The sequence below is a fragment of the Emydura macquarii genome, unplaced genomic scaffold (genome assembly GCF_026122565.2).
Source record: "Emydura macquarii macquarii isolate MOO-44397 ecotype Brisbane River unplaced genomic scaffold, CSIRO-AGI_Emac_v2 contig_2636, whole genome shotgun sequence".
Taxonomy (NCBI): Eukaryota; Metazoa; Chordata; order Testudines; family Chelidae; genus Emydura; species Emydura macquarii.
Genome location: NW_027132773.1, coordinates 42848631 through 42871482, shown reverse-complemented (window position 1 = coordinate 42871482; position 22852 = coordinate 42848631). Strand labels below are relative to the sequence as shown.

At 37.1% G+C, this 22852-nt stretch overlaps 1 protein-coding gene across 11 annotated transcripts in view; it reads left to right on the top strand.

Annotated features, from left to right (window-relative positions):
* Window positions 1-22852, top strand: part of CACNA2D1 (calcium voltage-gated channel auxiliary subunit alpha2delta 1) — a 623614-nt gene that overhangs the window by 525677 nt on the left and 75085 nt on the right. For all 11 annotated transcript variants that reach the window (XM_067564557.1, XM_067564550.1, XM_067564549.1 and 8 more), the window contains 3 exons: window positions 11526-11604; window positions 18265-18314; window positions 22064-22153. In XM_067564557.1, coding sequence (XP_067420658.1) covers window positions 11526-11604; window positions 18265-18314; window positions 22064-22153 — 219 coding nt within the window. The remainder of the gene's footprint in view (window positions 1-11525; window positions 11605-18264; window positions 18315-22063; window positions 22154-22852) is intronic.

The following is a 22852-nucleotide window of genomic DNA, read 5'->3' as shown; positions in this document are numbered from 1 at the left end:
ATTTTCAAATCAATCCAGTGAGCACCTATGTACTGTTTATTATAATTGGGTTAGTTATTTGGGGTAAAATTTTCAAAAGTATTTAAATAATTTAAGAGTCTAAGTCCCATTTTTAAAAGTGTCTTAGGCTCTTAGGAGCCTGTGTTCTATTGACTTTCAATGAAAAGTAGTTTCCTAAATGCCTACATCGTTTTTGAAAATAGGACTTGGGTGTATCCTCCATCTGACTCTAAGTTTTGTGAAGGTATTGTTTGGGGACTGTGTTTGAGTACTGATTGTCTATCCTATCTTCACATTAAGTCTCATATATTTCTTGGGCTTCTACTGTCTTCATTTACATTCAAATAATATGAAACTACGATTTGCTAGCAATGCAAAATGTCACAGTGAGTAGATAAAGACATTTAGAAGGCTCTTCACTTACATTTGGTGCCCCTTTGTGGCATGTATCTTGATGAACAAATTGAGATAAAACTAAATCCAAAATACACACATTGTGCAAGATTTTATTCAGGAGAAAGATGTTTCATATGTATGTTACAGAGAAGGTGAGATCCGGTCAGTTTAGTTTTGGGGACAGGGAAGGTTAAAAGTTTCTCAGACATTATGGCCAAGGGAAAAAATTGGTTGCCCAAAAGAGACAAGGCTAAAAATTCAGAGAAATTTTTGAAGACCACTATAATTACAGACACAGATGGTAGCATGTAGATGGATGGCTACCATGCATGAAAAATGAGTGATACAGATAGATATCTACCTGATTTTTAAAACTGAAAGTAATTCTTCAGAAAATGATAAAAATTCTAAGAGTGAAATCCTGGTTCCACTGAAATCAATGGGTATTTTGCCACTGACTTTGGAAGAGTCAGGATATCATCCTAAATGATTTGAATAGTTTCAGGGAGTAGAACAGGGAAAGATAAGAGATTTGCACTTCAGTTGACATAAATGCAAGGTTTATAGACAAAGCCCTAACTAAAAGTAATTTAGAAAAACAATCAGTAAAAGGGAATATGTTAGCAGTAATGCTACAAATCACTGACCAGGAAAGTAATTTAAGATTTGACCCATGACAGTCTGCAACCTTTCTCCAGCAGTTAATAAAGCCCAATCCATAAAAATAGAATGCACGAGGACATTTTATAATATTCAATATACAACAAGAGGAAATTCTGCCTGCACTGCAGACTAATGTTGGTGAGTCATAGTCACAGTGCTATGTCCAACTGAAATTTCCTTTTTTTAAAAGTCTGTAGAAGAAATGGAGACATGGCAGTTAAGGTCAAGCTGCATACCAAATTTAGTGTTATAAAGTCCAAGTGTTCTGTATGTGTGAAATCCTGACCCCATTGAAGTCAATTGCAAAATTCCCATTGAATTCAGTGGAGCCCAGATTTCATTCTATATTGAACAAATAATAAAGGTGGGTGAGGTAATATCTTTTATTGGACCAACTCCTGTTGGGGAGGGGGAGACACTTCCAATGACTTACCAATATTAGTCTGCAGTGTACCTCATCCACCTTGACTCTCTAATATCCTGGGACCGACACGGCTAGAACAACACTGCATATAACAAATAACCCACTACCATGAACTGAGAATCTGTTGTTCATGAAGGTTAGCATCAGCTACAGAATGCTGGTGATAACTGTATCCTCAGTTGGTCTATATCATCAGAGACCTCTGTGAAGCCAATAGGGCTACTTCTGGATCTGGCCCACTGTATCTCCATTATGTCTAATCCTCTATTCAATATTTTGAAGTTAATGATTTTACTTGAATTCATATTCATGTTAGCCTTGTTTCTGAATTTATATAATATTATATATCCATGTTTTTAAGCCTCTTTCAAGGATTTAAGTGAGATGTGTGTGGTTCATAGTCCTTGTACTGGTCCCCTGCACAGGCTTGAATTTCACCCACATAGATCAAAGAATTAATCTGGAATATGTGCTGAAAACACTTTTTATCAAGTATTCCATCTTTATTTTTAATGGTTCCTTTTAGTATCAGTGAACAACAAAAGTATTGTGCTGGCTAACTGCTGTGTTTGTATCAATTGCATCTTTGTTGGTGATGCTTCTGGCTTCATGTCAGAGCTGCATTTTGTTAACAAACAAAATTTTCCCAGAGTGTGTCTCCTGTTTTGTGAAAAGCATATTTGCAAAATTAACACCCCTCCAACACACACACACACACACACACACACACACACACACACACACACACACACACACACACACACACAGAGAGTTATTTGTGTTGCAATCTTAGACTGTGCAGACTATTTACTGTAATTTTTTAAAATAAAATAACTGGTTCCAGAGTAAATCTCTTCAGTTATTAGCATTTGAGAATATAGCAGATACAATTCTTTCATTAAAGTTCAAAGCTAAACTAAATGACATGTCATCAATTATAATCTATTGAGCAGGATTTTCAGCTTTTTCATTAGAAAACCCTAAATCATTGGGAGATGGTTAAAATCTCCACTACTTCATATCACATCATGTTGAAACATGATTTATGTTTTGTCTGCTAAAATGTGATTTAAACATGGGGCTCTGTCCTGCTGTCATTAACCAGGCCTTGAGCCTTAGCTTTCATGCTTGTAAAATTGATCATGTACAGAAGTGTTTGCAGGATTGGGGCCTCAGGCAACACTTACAGTTAAATTAATTGGGGTTTTGATTGCAGTATCAAGTCTAATTTCTTCTTTACCAGAAAATGAAGAAAGAGAGAGATGGATTTTTTTCTTAAAATAATAGAAAATATGCATCATTTAGGATGGAAGGGCTCTCATAGAGAATAACATGGTCCCCATCTGTCCAGTGGCAACATTTATTTTATTATCCTAAACCGTTCCTAGTACAGATGAGGTCTAAATTTGTATATCCGTAATGGTGATGCCACAACTTTAACTGTTCTCAAAGCAGATGCACAGAAGGAATCTTTTGAGATTTCAGATAGTTTTAAAATATAGTTTTCCAAGCAAGTTTAGCAAGCCTGATAATTTTTTTTATTTTAGATTGCAAATTTTTAATTTTAATTTAATTTTAAATTTTAAATTTTTTAATTTTAAAGTGCAAAGAGCATTCCATATTGCATGTGTAAATTTATGACTCGATCCTTCAGGTACACTAGGAAATACACCAACTGCTGATGTCAGCAATGGATGTAGTTTTATCAAGACTGGGAATGTTTAAACTGTAAGTGAAGACAGGGTCAAACTGTGCGCAGCACAATCTCAGAAAGCATGTATGAGACTTCCCTGATATACAGTACTGTACTTATTTTCATTTTCTCTTTTTATACCCATGAAAAAACCTAACTAGAAAATGATGGCATTGAAATACCATTAAAGTTCATAGGTTTTAATATAGAACATAGAAAGGAAAAGCAAAGCACTTCAGGTAATGTAATACAAACACTTCTGCCCAGTTTCTCCTTTCCCTTCCACTCTTTTCCCCCTCCCCCTCTGCCGAAGTGTCAATTTTTAGAACTCTAACAGAAGTTGAAAATTTGATGGCAATCTGGATTTTCTCTCTTAATTGAGCTCTTGAATTCATATCAGGGCTCTGTAAATGAAAATCCATTAAAGAGAGTGCCAACCACCTGGGGCCACATCTTAAGAGAATGAAGGTAAGAGAACAATTGTGGTCAAAGAAAGGAGACAAGAATGGAGTATGTTGGGAACTAGATTGGGATCAGGTGGATTGGTGGGTTGGGGTGAAATATCATTTTAGCTGGATGTTATGTAAGGAGGGGAACGGAGAGTAAGGATATTGCAAGAAATATTAATATATATGTGAACAGAACAATTGAGCTTTGTCATTAATTCACACACTGTAAGGAAAATGTAGAGGGTTTCATTGAAACTAACAAAGGAAGGACATTCAAATTTATTCTTAACCCTCACCCACAGGATGCTGTTCTGAAACCTTTGCAATCCCTGGGCAACGTGGTACCTGCAAGAGAAGAAGCTTTGTCTGATTTTTGCCTATTTAGTCAGACCATAATCATTTGTCCACATCACCAAATCATTTACTTTTAAATTCCTCACTGCTTTTTTCTTTCCTCGGTGTCACATTGTCATTAATCTTTGGAGATTTGACCATTGTAAATTTACAGTTGAACTTTGTGTAACTGATAATTGCAGACGCAAAGATTTCCTGTAAATAGACTCTACTGGGAAATGAGAATTTCCTATGGCCTTTTCCCCCTCCTATTCTAATGCAACCCTTTGGCATTTGAAACATTTAATTGCAATCAACCATTTATTGCAGCAAGAACCAGAATAATGGGACTAGAAAGCTGAAAGAATAGCAACACATAAGAGAACAGTACAGTATTTCCAGAGAGCAGCCTATGTGCATTCATAAATGAATCGATTGGCAATAGCTGGAGAAAGACCAGGATTGAACTATTCAATCTAGCAAAAACATAATGATATTCAATGGGATGTTAACATTCTCCTACTATCCTGAGTGGTGTAAAATGACAGTCTTATAGGTTTTGGCTCTTCCCTGAAGTTGATGAGGTCAAAAAGAGGGAAAATTCTTAATGTTATAGTATGAACAGTGAAAATCATGTTAACTAAGCTGACCAACTTCCACTGTCGTTGTCATCAAATTCTGTTCTATAAAAACATTTCATAATATCCTCTCATCTTTATTCCAGAATTGCTATGGATGGTGACCCCTTTTCTTAGTCTATGGTGAGATCTCTGTTTAGGTTTAGAGAAAACTTTACTTAAGTATGGTAGAGACAGCTGCAGTGAGAAGAAAATAAAAAAGATGATGTGCAAATCCATCCAGTTTTGGGTATTCCCAAGGAGGGCCACCCATTCCATAACAAAGAGCTCCCCCAAAAATTCTCCTTTAGTTTGTGATCAAACCTGAGTATCAGAGAGCATGTGCTCATACAGAGGAGTGAGAGGGATATGCACAATCTATTAATTTGTTTTTTCCTTTAAACAAAAAATGTTTTATCATAATTATAACCCAGGAAAGAGGAAACAAATTAGTTAACTTTTTAAATTTCTATGTATTGTTCCTGGAAAAATATACTGATAATACGGAATGGTGTTCAGGTTCTGAATTTGAAGTGGGGATGGGAACATTGGTTTGTGTGTGTGTGTGTGTTTAAGATACTTGCAGTGTCTGAAATCCGATTCCTTCTAAAGGCAAATGCTGCACTCTTCAGAAATATTGTGAGATTCAGAAATAAGCCATCTCTGAGCGAGACAATTTAGCTGTATTCAGAGAGTAATGGGAGAGTCAGGAATTTAATTGAGGTTTTGATTTCTGTACCTTAAGCACAAGACCATCCTTCCTGTCAAGTGCTCAGGATCCACTTTGGGAAACATATGGGCAACTGGAGGGTGCTTGTTTAACACAGTCATTCCATCACTGCCACTCTGTTGTTGGCCAGTAGGATGTCCTAAATATGGTGCAGCTGAGACCACATTTCCTCAGGGGCAGGGAAATCATCCCAACCTACAGTTTGGTGGAAGACTTTTAACATGAGTGTTTCATGAGCTTCCAAGAATCCCCTCCAGTGCGTCATTGTGAATTCCCATTCCTATTATAGTACCCTTCCTCGATCCCATCCTCTCCTTCAGTTTGATTCTGCAGTGAATCCTCATCAAATGTTTTTATGTCTGCCCATGAAAATGTTTGAGGTGATAAATCCAGCTGATTGCAGAATCAAATACAAGGAGAGACTGTGATAATAACAAAGTAATAAAATACTATTGATAATAAACAATGAGCCAAACCTAGAAGTCCTTAATTTATCTTTAGCAACAGTTTGGCCTTATGCAGGGTGGAGTTCAAATGGAGTCAGGATTTCAAGAGCTGTATTCTCAGTGTAATTCCATTGAAATCAGTGGAGGTATACTGATTTATAGCTGCTGGGAATTTTGTCTGTTAATAATAATTGTCACATAAATAGTCAATGCTAATAATGGATTTTTCAGTTAAAAAAAAATCAGTTTGAAATTTTTTAGTGAATCATATTATTTATTTTAAAAAACCCACTACATTTTGGGTTGAATGAAACATTTCATTTTGATTTTGAGCATAAAATGTTTTAAAAATAAAATTAAAGGAAATATCAAAACAAGACTCAACTTTTTTTAACAGAACAAATTCAGTAAAAACAACAAAAATTGCAAAATATTTTAGTGTTTCCGAATCTGTATTTTTTGCTGAAAAAAGTTTGGGTTGAAATATTTTGTCCAGCTCTACTAAAGTGTACATAAAAAGGGTAAAGGAAATTGTGGAAACAAGACCAGATAAAATCATAAACCTATTTTATTAATCCGATATATTTTAGTGGATGTATTCAAATAGATCAGATGTGCAGGTTGATGTTCTTATCAACCACTGAGATGGCTCATAGCCACCTTTATTCCAGACTATTTTGATGAATAATAGAGTATGAGAATATCGCTGGTGAGTACCATTATTATACAGCGACAGCTAAATAAACGTGGCTATGTTCAGTTTTTTCAGTTTCATCTTGCCTGGACTTGGTTAAGCTTGTAAATAATTTATGAAATATTCCAATAAGTGCAAGGGGTGAAAATAAAGCATCTAAAGTTTTGGTGAGAAGGTCTTTTATGTTTATAAATCCAATGGCATGCTAATAACAATGAATATTTAGTTAATAAGAAAAGTTGTCCTTCTTATGTATCCTTCTGAAATAAAAACGAAAACAAAAGATAAGTGGCACGAAAGAACTGCCAGCTTCAAAACACAAAGAAATGTTACACACTTTGACAGGTTCAGAAATGGGTAGCAATATGTTCATGTTCATTCCCCAGTTGTGCCACAAGGTGGCAGTAATAAGATGTGGAATTGTATTATGGAAACTTGTAAAGGACTGTTAATACAGAGATGGCTCCTCCTGTCACAGTGTAATGGTATTTTCTGCCTTTGTACTATAAATCATTCCTATTTGAATGCAGATTTTTTTAAATGTCCAGGAGGATAAAGACAGATTAAAAAAACTTTTTCACTTAGAAGTCAGAATTGGGAGTCACTTGAAGGATTCTGTCAGTGAAAAAATAGCTTTGGGATGTGTGTGAATTGGCATGCAGTTGAAGACTTCAGATACTAACCTTCACTTCTCAATTAATATTGCAGTAAAATTCTTTCTTATTGCCTTTTGACCAGAAACATTTCACGTGGCCTTCTGCCAATTTTCTCTTCTCCGAATATGGACGTGGTGAAATATTTTCTTCATTACTAATAAAAACCCTAATTAATATTATTTGACTCTTTAGAAGCTTTGATGTTCTGAAACAAGCATAGGAAATTAAAGATCAAGAATTATCATAGGAAAACTTGTCTTGAGCTTTTTTGAGCTGAGCCTCAAGCAGCCTCCTTTAAGAATAATCTTGTAGTCAAAGCAATGGGCTGGGACTCAGAAGACCCTGGTTCAATTCCTGGCTGTGTTACAGACTGTGTGTGACCTTGAACAAATCATTTAATCTCTCTCCAGCTCAGCTCCCCGTCTGTGAAATGGGGATGATAATTCCTTTCCCATGTCTTTTGTCTGTCTTGCCTATTTATACTGAAAGCTTTTCAGGCCAGGGACTGTCTGTTGCCAGGTGTATGCACAGTTTCAAGGACAATGAAATCCTGATCTCAGTCAGAGCTTCTTAGTGCTATTGTAATATAAATAACGATTAATAATAATCCTCAAACACAGTGTCATTCTGCCCATACTGCTCTGTAGATTTGGCAGTAGGAAGTGCTATCTGATGCAGCTGAGATCACACTCTCTTAGGCTATGTCTTCACTGATGGCGGCAAAGTCGCTGCTGTCAGATCGACTTATCTGGATCGACTGAGCGGTCAATGAAGACCCGCTCTGTCAATCCAGAAGTCGATGTACTAAAACCACCTCCTCAAATGGCGTAGTGCTGCGTTGATGGGAACACAGTTCCTGTCAACGCAGTGCTGTGAAGATGGCACACAGAAGAGAAGCACAGAAGTCGACAGGAGACATTCTTACTGACATCTGGATATTGGGGCAGTGTCTTCAATGTCTCTAACTTTGTTCTGAATTTTCCATGGGAACTGAAAAATCAGATGGGTAGAAAACAGGTGATTGGTCTTAGATCAGTGTTTCCTGTGCATTGGAATGAAATTGTCTGAACAGGTAACAGAATAATTTAGGGCCAAATCCTCAGCACGTGTAAATCAGCAGTACTCTGTTGGAGTCTCCAAACGCATAAAATGGATGTGTTGGAGATACAGCAATTTATATCAGCTGAGAATCTGCTCCTTTGTTTGTTGTGAACTGAGTTTTAAAGAAATCTCCACTAGCTGTTGTTCTTTTCTAGATTAGAGTGTAAATTAATTTGTCAGCCAGTGTTGCAGTTTGGAGTTAAATTGGGGTGAACGTGAAGAGTTAGAGATAAGGATTGATTGCAGACATATATGGAATGCTGAGAAGGGCAGGTAGGAACAGCTCATTTTGAAGAAATTAGAATAAGAGCAGTTTCAATTCCCCAGTGCACTTAAACATGTGTCTTGCTTTCAGCACGTGAGTACTTTCACTGACTTCAGTAAGACTACTTGCATGTTTAAATTTAGGTATATGCTTAAGTGCCTTACTTAATCAGGCCCCTAATGATGAATGAAGACAGTACTTGAGAGGTAAGTGATCAGTACACATACTATTGCAGCCTATGTGACCTGAACAGAGGTTTAATGAAAGACAATCTATATTATAATATGAGAATTAAAATCTCATCCTTTTGCTTACATTCTTCCCAACATAAATCTAATCTGCACATATAATCAGGAGTGTCCTGAATTAAGTGCCTTCTGGTCTCAGCTTGTTATAAAGAAAATCAAAACATGTTTCATGTTCATTTTCACAACAATCCACTGTTCTATGTATTAGGAAGCATACACACAGAATTAAGCAATAATAAGGAAAGATGCAATCAGAATATTAACTGGGGCAGCCTGAAAAGGGTTTAACCTTGCTCTGGCTTGTGCATCATGGCATGGGAAAAAAAAAAAGCAGTCTTAAGATCTATATTTAGAAAAATGCATTGAATTAGTGCATTGTTCCATTCCTCCAATAGAAGAAATACAACCATAAAATGAAATTAAAGTGAACAAGTTTGTGTGCATTAAATAGTGGAAAAATAGTTTCCTGGAACATGCTTTACCCTGCTGATCTTGATTTCCCCTTTCGTGTGCCATCTCTTGGTCTATTCCACTATATAGGCTTACATCTTGGGTTCTTTGTCCTCAGTGACAAAGGCCTGATGCAAAGTATATTGAAGTCAGTGGAATGACCCTTATTGACTTCCATTGTCTTTGTCATGGTCTGTGGCCAGTAAGAGTAAGTGTTTTCTACCGACACTAAGGCAACGAAACTTACTGAGTCAAAGTTTGATCTCATCAAACCATATACCCCATTTAAATCAACTGTGAACACTAAATTTGCTCTGCTGTGTTTAGTATACTAACAGTGGATTGGAATTTGTGTTCCAGTTATGTAACTACTTTTCTAAATAACCTATGTCAGCCCATTTCTTTTGTATTATACTAACAGTACATGATGTTCTAGGGGAAGCACATAATTAGTTCTTGATTTACATTATTCCAGAAGCACGTTGGAGAAAAAAACATAAGTAAAGACAAACTAACATCTGTAACCGAAGCAACGCTTTATTGCATTTAAGTGTTTCTTAACCTCTGTCTTTATAACAACTCTCCAGAGTGCCTGAAATTTCTAATATCTTGTTTCAGCCAGAACCCTTCATTTTACCTTGACCTGCATGCACCTGCCCACTTGGAGGGAAATGCAAAACAACATACATTAATTTGATTCTTGGAAAACTACACTCTCCCCACAATAGCAATTCTCCTTCTTTTTCTCTGTTGTTTTTCTTCTGTCTTTGCTATCCGCACTCTAACTAGGAGCTGATTTTTTATCTTGTAGTCTCCATCTTAAGTAGGTTATAAACTTGTTGAGAGAAGGACCTATCGTTCCACATGCTAGTAAGTGAAGCGCTATGCACATTTAATATATGGCACAACCTAAATAAATAAATAAAAATATTATCATCACAGTTTGAGAAATTGAGAATTAGCTGATTGTTACTAACAGCCGATTCAAATATGATCGAACAAGGTCTGCAACTCTGTACAACACACATGTACACTCAGTTGCCTGAAAATAGGACTGTTCCATTTAATAAAATTTGGAGGGTATTCCTGGTTGTCTCTCTGAGATGAACATAGTATAGGTCTCTAGCCTTCTAATTTAAGGGCCAATCTTGGTTTTGAGTAGCCCCTTAATCTGTGAGTAGTTCCACTGTAACTCAGCATAAGAGAGAGTGACAGGATCTTGCATAGATTTTTGGGGTGACTCTTACTCCTCTACTTCCTCTACTCATATTTTCAGTTGACCATTCTCCTTAGTTCCAGATGAATCAATAGATAAAGGAAAACTCTGAGAACGATTTGTCTAATGCCCCAGCAATTTACCAAGTCAAACCGCAATTAACAAACCCCTAATGTCTTTAGTTGTTGTTCTTTGCTACTTTTGGTTCCCAGTAAGTGTCTAAAAAACAAATATAGATCAGATATATTTCTCTTCTGTTTGTTGTCAAGAGGATTCATTCCAAATTCCTTATAGAACTGTTACAGAGATCACATCACACTACTGCTTTGACCTGAATTAACAGTCAGGAAGTCTACAGATAATTTCAGAACAAATTTCTCTGCTAATGTAATACTCCAATGTTTCAGTCTTACAAACAGGGTGGGGTTTTTCTGTTTGAAAAGAAATTGATAGAAAAAAGTTGACCATCCTTGTAGTTAACTTTGCTCTCAGTTACACAGATATGGAAGTCAGTAGGATTGCACTTCAGAAGTGTATGTTTTACTGAAGAGTTTTTAAGAGCTTACTCCAACAGCTCCTTATACGTGGAACTCCCATTGAAGTGAGTGGAAGTTTGCAGTACAAAATGTCAGCCAGTCTGGGTCTATCTGCATATTATTTGCAAGTTTAACTTTCAGAGTAAAGATCCTCATAAATATTCCCTAATGTCTGGAAATTCTTATTTTGCATTGCAGTGATTTCTGCTGCCTAAAATATGCAGATTACATCTCTCTGGGGACAACACAGTGCTCAAAAAGGATTGTGTGAGGAAATTTAATAAAATTCTCAAAAATTATAATTAACACCCCAAAACAAGAGTGTTTAGACATTTTGTACCCTTGTGTAATGAACTCAGAGTACTGAGAGTTATAGATGAGTGTTCTTCCCATTAGTCTTTATACAATTTAAATATAAAAAAAAAATCAAAGTGTAGCTATAAAATACCTCAGTGAAGTTACTGCAAGATATTGGATGTAATGCTGGAATTTTAGAATGTTATCACACCGTTTAAATGAATTAGACATCAAAATAGCACTGTATGAAAGTGATACCTGATTAATGACATGGAGAAAAATCATGTGTATCTTCTTTTCAATTTGCTTAGGTACGTGTATTCACATTTTCTGTTGGTCAACATAATTATGACAAAGGACCCATACAATGGATGGCCTGCCATAATAAAGGTACAGTGTATATATCTCTGAACTTATTCCTATATAAAGCTTTGATTACCCCTAAAAATATCTAAACTATTCTGTAAGTGTTACACAGGACTAGAGATTTAACATTCTAAGCCTGATTTACAAATTCATTTTGATATTTTGAAATAGGGCTCCAAATATAATATTTTCATAGACCAATAAGTTTTAATATTAGTATTAATATTATTTTATAGAATTATTACTAATAACGTCAGTGTTTATTATTATTAAATAAAATTAGAGTGCTGTAAAAAACAGACCTCTTTTCCTCTATGTATTTGATTTTAGATGTTTGTGGGAAAAAGCTCACCCACATTTGTCCAGGTCTGAAGTGTGCTAATTACCAATAGGTATTAAAGTGGTTATTGAATGTGTGCAGGTCTCAGCTTCCTAGAACAGATTTAAAGAATTGAGCTGAATAATAGGTAACAAAATAAGATCAGATTTTTTATACTCACTGTAGCAATTGGCAACATACTATATGAATGTATAGACTCCAACTGTGGTAAATTGAGTTGGAGGTAAAAGGCTTGTACAGTTATCTCAGTCTTCTGATTGCCTTGGGATATTTTCTCAAGTTGAGCCTCTAAACAAGCAAGGACACATGGAAAATGTGGCAGAATGTCTAGCTAGTCATTAGCAGAGTCATCAAATCTGATCGAGCTGTTTCACTTCCAGATAATCATAAATTCCTGCCTGTGGAATTAAGGGTTAAAAACTTTTCCCTAAAAGATCTCATTGAGACAGAAACTATAATTATATTGATGTAATTGGCAGAAAGTTTAACAAACAGAACTTTTATTCCCCAAACTTGGTGATCTAGGATAAAAGAAGATTGGGATATTTTTTAAGGAACTTAAAGGAACTTAGAAGGTTTTGACAATCTCTAAGACAGCAAAATAACTGAAAGACCCACACAATAAGTGAAATTTACTGCAGTACTTTTGCCCATCTGTAAGAAATGATGGAAGGTTCTCTACCTAGACATGTTATATTCTGAAAGAATCTGTCCTCTGAAGTGGTATTATTGGTTACCTTATTTAATGAACTCTCAGGTGAACTCACCATCGCCATCACTCCCTTTCCACTAATTTTGCCTCAGATTCTGCTGTCGGATATGTACCTCCTCCCCTTGCTTTGAGTTGGTGCCATCACCCCACAACAAGTTTAAGAATTTGGGGGTAAATTAATAAAGTAACTTAGGCATCTAGAAAATCATTGGGATTCACAAAGCCTGAGTTCAGTGCCTAGTACAATGAATGGGGAGAAATAGGCACCTCAGAATGGGATTCACAAAAGCCAGCAGGCTAAATGGCTCCTCACCTAAGACAGCTAACGGTAGATGCAGTGGCAGCTGGAATTTTGGGGCAAGTTAGGCAATGTACCTGCTCAGCAGGGAGGAGTTGGGAAGAGCTGTGAGAATTAGTGGGGGGAGCTGGAAGGAAGATAAGGCAGTGAAGGAACTGGGGGAGACCGAGGGAGGAATAGGGTGACTCCCTCCTATCTGTGGCTGGCTCTTCCTCCTTATGGGAGGCTCTATTGTCTGAACTGCCCGGCTACCTGGCTCTGACTTTGCCACAATTCCCAGTGGCTTGAGGCCTCTGCCCTGTCCCAGAAACAGCATCCCTGCTCCCTCCATGCTGATCTGCTTCTGAGCACCCAGGCCCAGCATGATGGGGGAGAGGTCCCAGCTGATCCTAGCCTCTCAATTTGGAGGGGAGGAAAGGAGACGCTGGTAGCTGCCTAAATCCTTTTTTTGAATTTATGCCTTGGTCTATAAATCTGAATGAGAGAGAAATATTCATTCAAGTTCTGTGAATAGCAGAAGATTTCTAAATGGAGTGTATGAGCGATTGACTCCACTTTTCAGTCTTAAAACAGAGTTCCTTGAGAGGAAGCCTTATTACTCTGTGTCAGTAAGTCTACTTTAAATTAAGGAGTAATGCTGAGAAGTGTGAGGCATCATAATTTGATCCACCCTTAATTTATGACCTAGGAATGCAACTTTTGATGCTAAACTAATGTTATATATCTTCAAAAGCTGCCAGGATCAATACACTCTGTAACGCCATTGAAAGTAGCCTGTAAGTAGCATTGAAAGTAGCCACACTGTAACGCCATTGAAACTCCAGGACAGACCAGCTAGTTGGTTTTTTTTGTAAAGGAGATTTCCAAATCCATTGGAGTGTGAAATTCTAAGATATCTAGAAAAATAAAACAAAAATTGAAGTGCAATTAGGTTAAACCTTTTCTTGAAATCTGTCAAAGTAGTGGTTGAGAACTCGCTAAAAAATTGTGACATTTGTTTTCACCCTGAAGAAAGAAAAGTCAAAATATCAAACAGAAGTTTTTGAACTGAAAACATCGAGAGAGAACAATTTGACAATTTTGATTTAACAAAATATTTTGTTTCAAAATTATTATTTGAAATGAAACATTTTGCTTTGATATATTGACATTTTCAAAATTTCTAATTATCGGCATGTTCAATATATCAAATGCGGAAATGCTGATTTGGAACAAACTGTTTCATTTCAAATGTTTTTATTAAAAATCAAAAAAATGTATTGAAATTCAATACTTTATCAGGAAAATGTTATGGTCAACTGTTTTTACTTATCTCTAATAATAGTGCAGCATAAGTATATGTTTTGGAAAGTTGTTTTCTTGGTGGTATATGGGAAGCTGATATTGAGGACACATTAGAAAATTAAGAAAAGCTGTTTCTAAGAGTAGAGCTTGTCAACATTTCTTTGTTTTCCTCCAAAAACAAAAAGTTTCACTCTGAAATGTTTCACAATGTTTCCTGTTATTTCCAGAAACACATTAAAATGATTTAAGCAATAAAACAAAGCAAAAAAAAAAATCATTTCTAAAAAAAGATGTTGAATTTTTGAGGGTTTTCCACTATCTCTGAGGGGGAAAAAAAAGGGTTTTTTTTGTTAATTTTTTAAGTAAGATGATGTGGGTACTTTATTTTGCCTTTTTCCCTAGAAAAATGGTGGGGTGAGAAAATATTTTTTTTGAGAGAGAGAGAGAGAGAGAAAAGTAGCATTTCCAACCACCATTTTGAACAAAAATATTATTTTATTTTTTTAAAGATTTTTTCGAATTCTTATCAGACAATGATTTTTGTATGAGAAGCCATTTTTTGCTGAAAATATTTGTGGTCAAAACCCATCTTTCTGTCCAAAAACATTTTTATTTAATGATCTAATCATCACAGACAATCCTGAGTGCTGATTAAAAGAAAGATGTTGTGGAAACAAAGCTGATCACATAGTGATGTAAAAAGGAGATCATATAATAGTATGAGTTTCTTGTTCCAAAATTACAGTAGACTACGTGTGGTACTTTACACAGTCAAGAACCACTGGGATAAACTGATCTCAGAATCAAAGTAAGGTTACCACTTAGCTCAGAATGTAGATTTCTGTCTGGTCAGAGAGCTATCAATCTTCACACTCTTGAACTTTTAGATTACCTTATCCGTTGCCTCCCCAAATCATTGTTATTTTTATATCACCAGGAGTTTGTTTATCATCTGACTGTCTCCTACTCTCCCACTTAAATCAAAGTCTTACCCAACTTTGCCCTTGTTTTATGTCAGCTTCAGTTCAAATGCTGAGAGGTAATGGCCACAATTTTATCTGTAGTACCAAAGCCCTAATTATGCCCCAAGACCACATTGTGCTAAGCGCTTTACAAACACAGAACAAAATGTCCCAACCCCAAGGAGCTTACAACGTAAGTACAAGATGAGACGACAGATGGATATAGAGAAACTGGCAGGACCATACAATGAAACAGTGAAATAATATTGGTCAGCATGACAGGCTGTGGTCTCTGAATACTAGTGGCCTAACTATTCTCAAGTTTTTTGTAGGTATCATGGGAAAGGAGAACTTAAAGGAGGGGTTTGAAGGAGGATGAGTTAGTTTTATAGATGTGTAAGGGGAATTTGTCCCAAGCAGGAGACAGAATGAGAAAGGCATGAAGGTGCTTGTTTAAAAATGTAATCAGTGGGTGATGGAGGCTAGCATCATGGGCTGATTAGGTGCAGGAATTGACATTGCAATAGAGAGTTAGAGATGATAGATGGGTGGGGATAGGTTGTGAAGGGCCTTGAAAGTGAACAAAGGCAGCTATTTGATGTGATAGAGAAAGTGGAGACTTTCAAAAAGAGGAGTGATAGGTCAGAAGAATTATCTTTACAGCAGCATTCTGAATGTATATGAGCAGGGCAAGATTACATTCATCAAGGCCTGAGAAAAGGATGTTGCAGAATCAAGATATGAGACGATGAGAGATTTGGTTGGATGGATGCTGTATTTTAGAGAGATTATGCAGAAAGAAACTGGAAGATTTACAGAGATCTTCCATGTGAGGACCTAAGAAAAAGTTAGAATTTAAAATGATGCCCATGATACAGGCTTGAGTGACATACAGGATGATTCTCTGATCCATAGTGATTGAGTAAGGAGATAGTTGTGAGGGTTTGTGGGGGAAGACTTGGAGCTCTCTTTTAGCCATGTTGAGCTGGAGCACATGGCTCGATGTCCACAAGGAGCTGTCAGACAGGCTAAGGTTTTAGTTTGGATAGAAGGAGACAACTCTGGAGTAAGATTATTTATCTCTAATATAAACTATTAGTAAAAACCATTGGTAAAAGATTAAAATCTAAAACCTGGCTCTCACTAAAATTGTCTTGTTCCATAAGAACATCTCTTATTTCTCCAAATTGGAAATTTTGTGTATTCATAAAACCAGCCCCTACCTCATTTATTCTATCTACAAAAAGAGGAGAGAGCATCGGTCCCGCTCTATGAATTATTCCCCTAATCCATTTTGCACTACTGGCCGGGGCATCGAAGCCAGTAGCGGGGACGTTTTTAACCTGGTCCAGTGCCAATCCGGTATGAAATATATTTTCAGTTTTCTCCATATTTAAAAGATATGACCCTTCACAGGGGGAAGCTTACCCTTTCCAGGGGAGGCTACCCTTTCCAGAGGGAAGCTATCCGTTGCCAGGGGAGGACTAACCCATGCCTGGAGGAGTCTTACCCTTACCAGTGGGGCAGAAAGATGTTGGGGCTGCCCTCCCCCCCCCCCAAGACCGGGGGGGGGGGGGGTCGCCCTCTGCGATTAGCCTGGTTCTCCACCAGTTACTGACTCTCACCATGAGGAGGTTGCGGTTGGACTTGCCATTCAGAGACTTAGGCAGATAGGTAGGTAGATCTGGGAACCATCAGGATAGAGCTGATAGTTGAATTTGTGTTTTTGGAAGGGATTTTCTTGAGATAAGATACAGAGAGATCCAATATCTTTGACTTCAGTGAATAGTGTGCATGCTCTGCACCCTTCAGAATTTGACCTATATCCTGTGCAGGTAAAACTTTTCAAGAACAGTGGGTATTGCCAATGGCAGAGAATGTAATATCAGTAAAAGGAAAATGTGATTCAGAGATTTTTTTCCCACCATTGATTTTTAGAGAGATTGGCTGCACTTAATGAAAATAGCAAAAGAATATCAACTTTTCTCCTTGTTTTCTCCTCTGTTTATGACTATGAGTGACCAGTATAACATAATTATATGATATATGATTATAAGAGATCAAGGTGTATGTTTATGTCTTGGGGTAGGTAGATTTGTGAACCTCTCTGCATATTATTATGTGCTATCTCCAGATTATGACAGTCTAACTCCTTTTGCTCTTCATCTGGTATTGACCAACCATCTTAAAGTGCTGACTGACCATGTTATAGTTTGATTCAGTTTATAATGTGATTTATCAATTTGCACATGCAAAGAAACAAGCAGAGGTTTTATTTATTTATTTTTAAATAAAATTATTTGAGACAATCAAGTTGTGCACAGTGTTAGACTATGTAACTGTTTAACCTTTTTACTGTTACCTTTCTCCACTGTCCCCCTCCCTTCCTTGTGATTTATAGTCTGTAGGTTCTGCAGGACAGGGGATCATGACTTCTTATAGCTGTATGGGACCTACCACAGTAGGTCCTCAATTGCGATTGGGGCCTTTGGCAATGTTACAATGCAAATAAATAAAACAGTGCAAATGATAAATGAATGGATACCGCTTATATTTTGTGAGAGGATATGTCAAATTGATGTTTTCATTTTTATCACACAATAAGAAGTGTTTTTATGCTGTGGATGAATTCACTTCATTGTGAAAGCAAACTATAGATTTTAATTGGATTTAAACATGTATCCAGCATATAATTGTACTGTGGTCACTGCCTATTAATATACCTATTTAATAAGTTTGTTCTTCAAAATAGTTGAGAGTGCAAGGGGAAAATGTATGAAAATTCCATTTGTGCCATTTGAAAAAAACAAAGGTTATAAAGCAACTTAGTATACCTTGTCATTGCTTAGGAATAGCTGGAATGGAGCACATAGGGTCATGGCACAACTTACAAGTCCATTCAGTGCTATGATGTCTAATTAAATTATTATGGCTTAGAGAGAAAATATCATTAGCTTTTAAAATACTTTCCATAATTATTGGAAGTAAAAGAGATATGGAAATAGAATTTTCTCTTTCAAGTGCTCTCAGATGAAGAGCATGGCATTATAATGTAGCAACGTGTTATTATTTCCATTATGTATTTTAGGTTACTATTATGAAATTCCTTCAATTGGAGCAATAAGAATAAACACACAGGTAAGTCTATAGTCTGTAAGCTTGCAAACTGCCAGTACAGTCATATGTCAAAGAAATGTTTTAATGATAGCTAAAAATTTAGAAGAATTATTTTTGGTTTGCCTTATAAGTAAAATGAAATACTTCTTTCTTTTGATAAACAGAAAAATTGATATCAGTATAAATACAGGTAATATCTAACAATGTCAAGACATTCTTTCACATTTGAGAAATTAATCTACAAAGATGCTAGGCTGAAGTCCTTTTCTCGTTTTGATATCTGTATGAAAACCCACAATATTCAGATGGAAATCTCACTTGAACGATCTTTCTTGTAACATTTTTGGTAATTCCTGCAATTGGTTTGGCACGAAGAAACAAAGTAGCAGCCATTTTGACACTTCAGCTTCCAAAGTCAGCTGTGATGTAGTAGGCACAAAATATATAAACTTAGGTTGCCGGTAAGGTATGATTGCAGGGCTCTTGTTTTATCTGATCATGTTATACTATCTCTGAAAATGACCACAGAGAGAATATTCCTATGTTGTCCAGAAGAATATAGTTGCAGAGTGAAACAAATTTAAAGGTGTCATAAACCAGTACAGAACATTTACCCTTCATCAGGTCCCCTGGAGGCAGGAGTCAGCTCTAAGTTCTAAAGCTGTTGTTTCCAATAGGTAGTGCTCTGTGAAAGACCCTGCAATGGAAGAAAGGCATATACAGTTGCTGACCTGATGTTTCAATGGAGTTGTAAATACTCAGGTGTCTAGAGTTCCAACCATAAGTCCTTATGAACTAGCTCTGTCTGTTGTTAGCACCATCTCAATTGACTCTCATATACACAGTTTCTTTAGAGTTGCAGAGATTTAGATATTTTGGTTCTCAAACCTTGTGCTGGAAAAATATGGGGGATTTGTCTTGTTCAACTTCTCCCATTCTTTTTTATGTTGTGGGCATGGAGAGAAGATAGTTCAGTGACTCCAAAAAAGTGATACAACTGCAGTTAAACTATATGAGCATGCACAGGCACATGACTGCTATGGCCTTAAAAGAACATTGTGGAGACTTGCTTACAGATGTTACTGTGAGCAGTCAAGTCCTGAACAAAGTGCCTGAATGCTGTCCTACTCTCTTCACACACTTCCCGTAAATCCATTTGAAGTAAGCTTAGAAGGTTTAAGAGGCTTCAGTATCAAGCAATCCAGAGTTGAAAGCCCCATCTAAGAGTCAAAACTCTCAGCTCCATCTGCATTGCACAGTCTTTACAAGATGGACCACAAAACTATACCTCAACAGTCTTGAAGACTGGAGGTCTTGGTGTATCAGTTTCACTGGAATGCGTCAAAGGTTTGATGCTTCAGGAAAGTAGTCTGGTGCTCAACTCCACACCTTTTCAAACAATATACAGCATCACCTATGCTTAGGAGCCTAACCAGGCCTGCATCAACAGTAGCCCACTCAATTAACTATCTGCAGATGATTCCACCCTGGTTTCCTAGCAGCATCCAGGCAAGACTACTGTTAACTCCAACTCTGCTTGGAGTCATCAGTAGTAACAAGAGCAACAGCAGACCAGATCTTCAGCCCTTGAAGGCAGAGGGAAATATCGACCAATCCCATCTTTCATTCATTCATTCCGTCAGCACAGAATCCAGATGCCAGTAGTACCCGGAATCCTTTGCTTCACAGAACCACCAAATGTGTCTGAGTTGAGGTCCACATTCTACTCCTCTAGTGCACTTGGTGCTGTTGTCAACACTAATGCCATCACATCTCATGGGATATAGGACCATTTTCGGATGGCCTTACTCTTCCCACCCCGGCACTGAAATTAGCATGTCTGAGTCAGAATGGATGAAGCAGGACTGCTGCTTGAACACAGAAAATGCAGGAGACCATTCTGAATCTTGCCTTTTGGGCTTGCATCCATGTTCCATGTGTTTACAAAGTGCTTAGGTATCGTAGTCCGAAACCCACGCAGAATGGCAGCACATGTTTTCTTCTATGTGGAAAATTATCTAACCAAAGACTAAACATTGGAAGAGATTCAAGCACCAGTCCCTGGAACCATTAGGTTACTGGTGTCACTGGAGTTCAAAATAAAGTATCCAGAGTCCCAGTAAGTTCTTCGGAAGCTATTGGAATACATAGATGCTTTGCTGGACTTGAAAGGTCGTATCTCAGGTTAGTATTTTGGATATTGCAGAACTGATGGGAAATATTTTCCAGAGCCAGCTGGAAGCTGTGAAGACCATGTTGTGGATATTGGGTGTGATGGTGGCCACAGTATTTATAGTTTATATATCTCAGTTTCAGTGGACCCTGAAATCCCAGTGGTGTCAAGCTACACAAAAACTTTCACGTTGCACCTGGATGATGGATGAATGCCATGCCATTCTCACTTGGGGCACTTCAGTGAATATCTGTAATTAGGAAAGGATTTGCAAATTCCTTCCTTCCAAAGAGATTGTTAGGATTAGGAAGTTCACAGAAGGAGGGGAGGAGGTTACATTAAAAGCACTGTCCAAGAAGATCATTTGCACATACATTAGGTGGATATAAAAACAGTCTTGAATGCACTGAGGACCTTCAGAGAACTGATATCTCAGAAGATTATCAATTTGAAACAAGATGTCAGACTGCCACATTTTATGTCAACTAACAAGAAAGCCTAGGATCAAGGCTTGTGTCAGGAAGCCCTGTGGGCTTGAGCTGTAGATAGTGCCGTACAAGACGTTCCCAGTAGCCGCTTACCAGACTGGGAAGGAAAATTATTAGTAGTGATTCATAATGAACCCACAGGAAGGGAGCCTGGATCAACATATAGTATATCTGTCTAATTTATCTATCCTAAGTATTTCCAATACACCCTTTCCCATGGTTTCTGAGTAGACACAGAGGATTGGATTTCTCTCAAGTAGGGCAAAGAGTTCTGTTTGCAGCATCTCTGAACAACAAACTGGTTTTCTGCACAATAGGTAGGAAGCACTGAAATGTCTATTACATACATTGTGAGGGAAGCTTATATATATCTTTCCTTCGCTATTTCATGTATATCTTTCTTTCATTGCTTGTGTTAGCAAATTTCTAGGACTCAGGAGAAAAGGCAAAGGTGGATCATTTTGAATGTCCTCCTCACAAGCTGCTGGAGTGTCGTCTTCATCTATATTGTTATTGTTCACATTGTTTGACTTTCCTCTCATTTGAAATCTATTGTTGTTACTGTTTTTAATTATTAATTAGAGGTATCACTGGATCTTTTCAGTTGTGGTGGTCTGTTCTGACAACTAACTTTGAAGGTGCTTACTGGTAATTTATCTCTGAAGATATACATCATAACAAATAACATACACCCCATTGTTGCCCCATGCAGTCGAGGGTTGTGCAGTGTTGTTGTCATCTATAAAAATGAATTTTAGGTGTAATAATAATAATATGTGGATGCCATTTCACCTCCATCTTGGAAAGGGAATTGTTCTTGGAGCTCTCTGAGGGTATTTATGTTCCGGTGGAGGCATTGACTTCAAATACCCCTTGTTGAACCAATGTGGTATGTAGCGCAGACCCAAGCGTGATCTGCTTCGATGTATAACTGCAGAGAACAATGAATATCAGTATTTTTCTATTATAATATTACTGGTACTGAAATCTCACCCGTGTACTGACTTCACTTTATTTTTTTCATATGTTTTGTTTTCTTCCTGGCATTGTTTTTGAATGTTGATTTGATAATGACTTGCCTCTGATGGGCTTCTTGCTCTTTTTGACAGGAATATTTGGATGTTTTGGGGAGACCGATGGTTTTAGCTGGAGATAAAGCAAAACAAGTCCAGTGGACCAATGTGTATTTGGATGCACTGGTATGAGCTATATTTATGTAGTAAAAAAAAAATCCTTTTAATATAGAGCATTTTGCAATGTAGATGCTATCAGTTTTTAATATATTAATTGCTTTTAAATCCCAAAGGAAGAACCTTATAGTGTTCAGATGAAATGCATAACTTAAGTCAATACCTTTATGAATTGTATGGTAGATAAAGTAGAGTATTTTGTATCCATGGAAAAACAGTTATAAAATGAAGAGTTCTCTCACTTATCTACAAAGGACTCAACCTCCTACAGCCCAAAATGCAACATTTTTTAGTTGTCATAAAGCAGCTTTCTGAACTGCTATTATGCCACTGAGCTGGACATTTTCTGTCCTTCCTACCTTTATCATTTTCTTCTGGTATAACAACATGGAGAGAAATTAGAAATATCCCCCCAACACCCCCAGCCCAGATCTCCAAATGCAGCTCGCAGCTGACATAAAACAAACAAATGGGAAAAAAAATGTTTTCCAATTATGGGCTTCTGTTCAGCAGAGACCATCAGTTGTGCTAAATTATCTGGAGACCTTGTTCTGTGAAAAAGTGCACACTTGGAAAATGAGCTGAAAACCAGCCAACTCATTTTCACATGGCACGTGAACAGGATTTGGACTCCAGAGGTAACTGGAGTTATTGCAATTGCCCACTGTTGCAGCCAACTGCTTGTTTAGTTGACTATTGTATGTGATG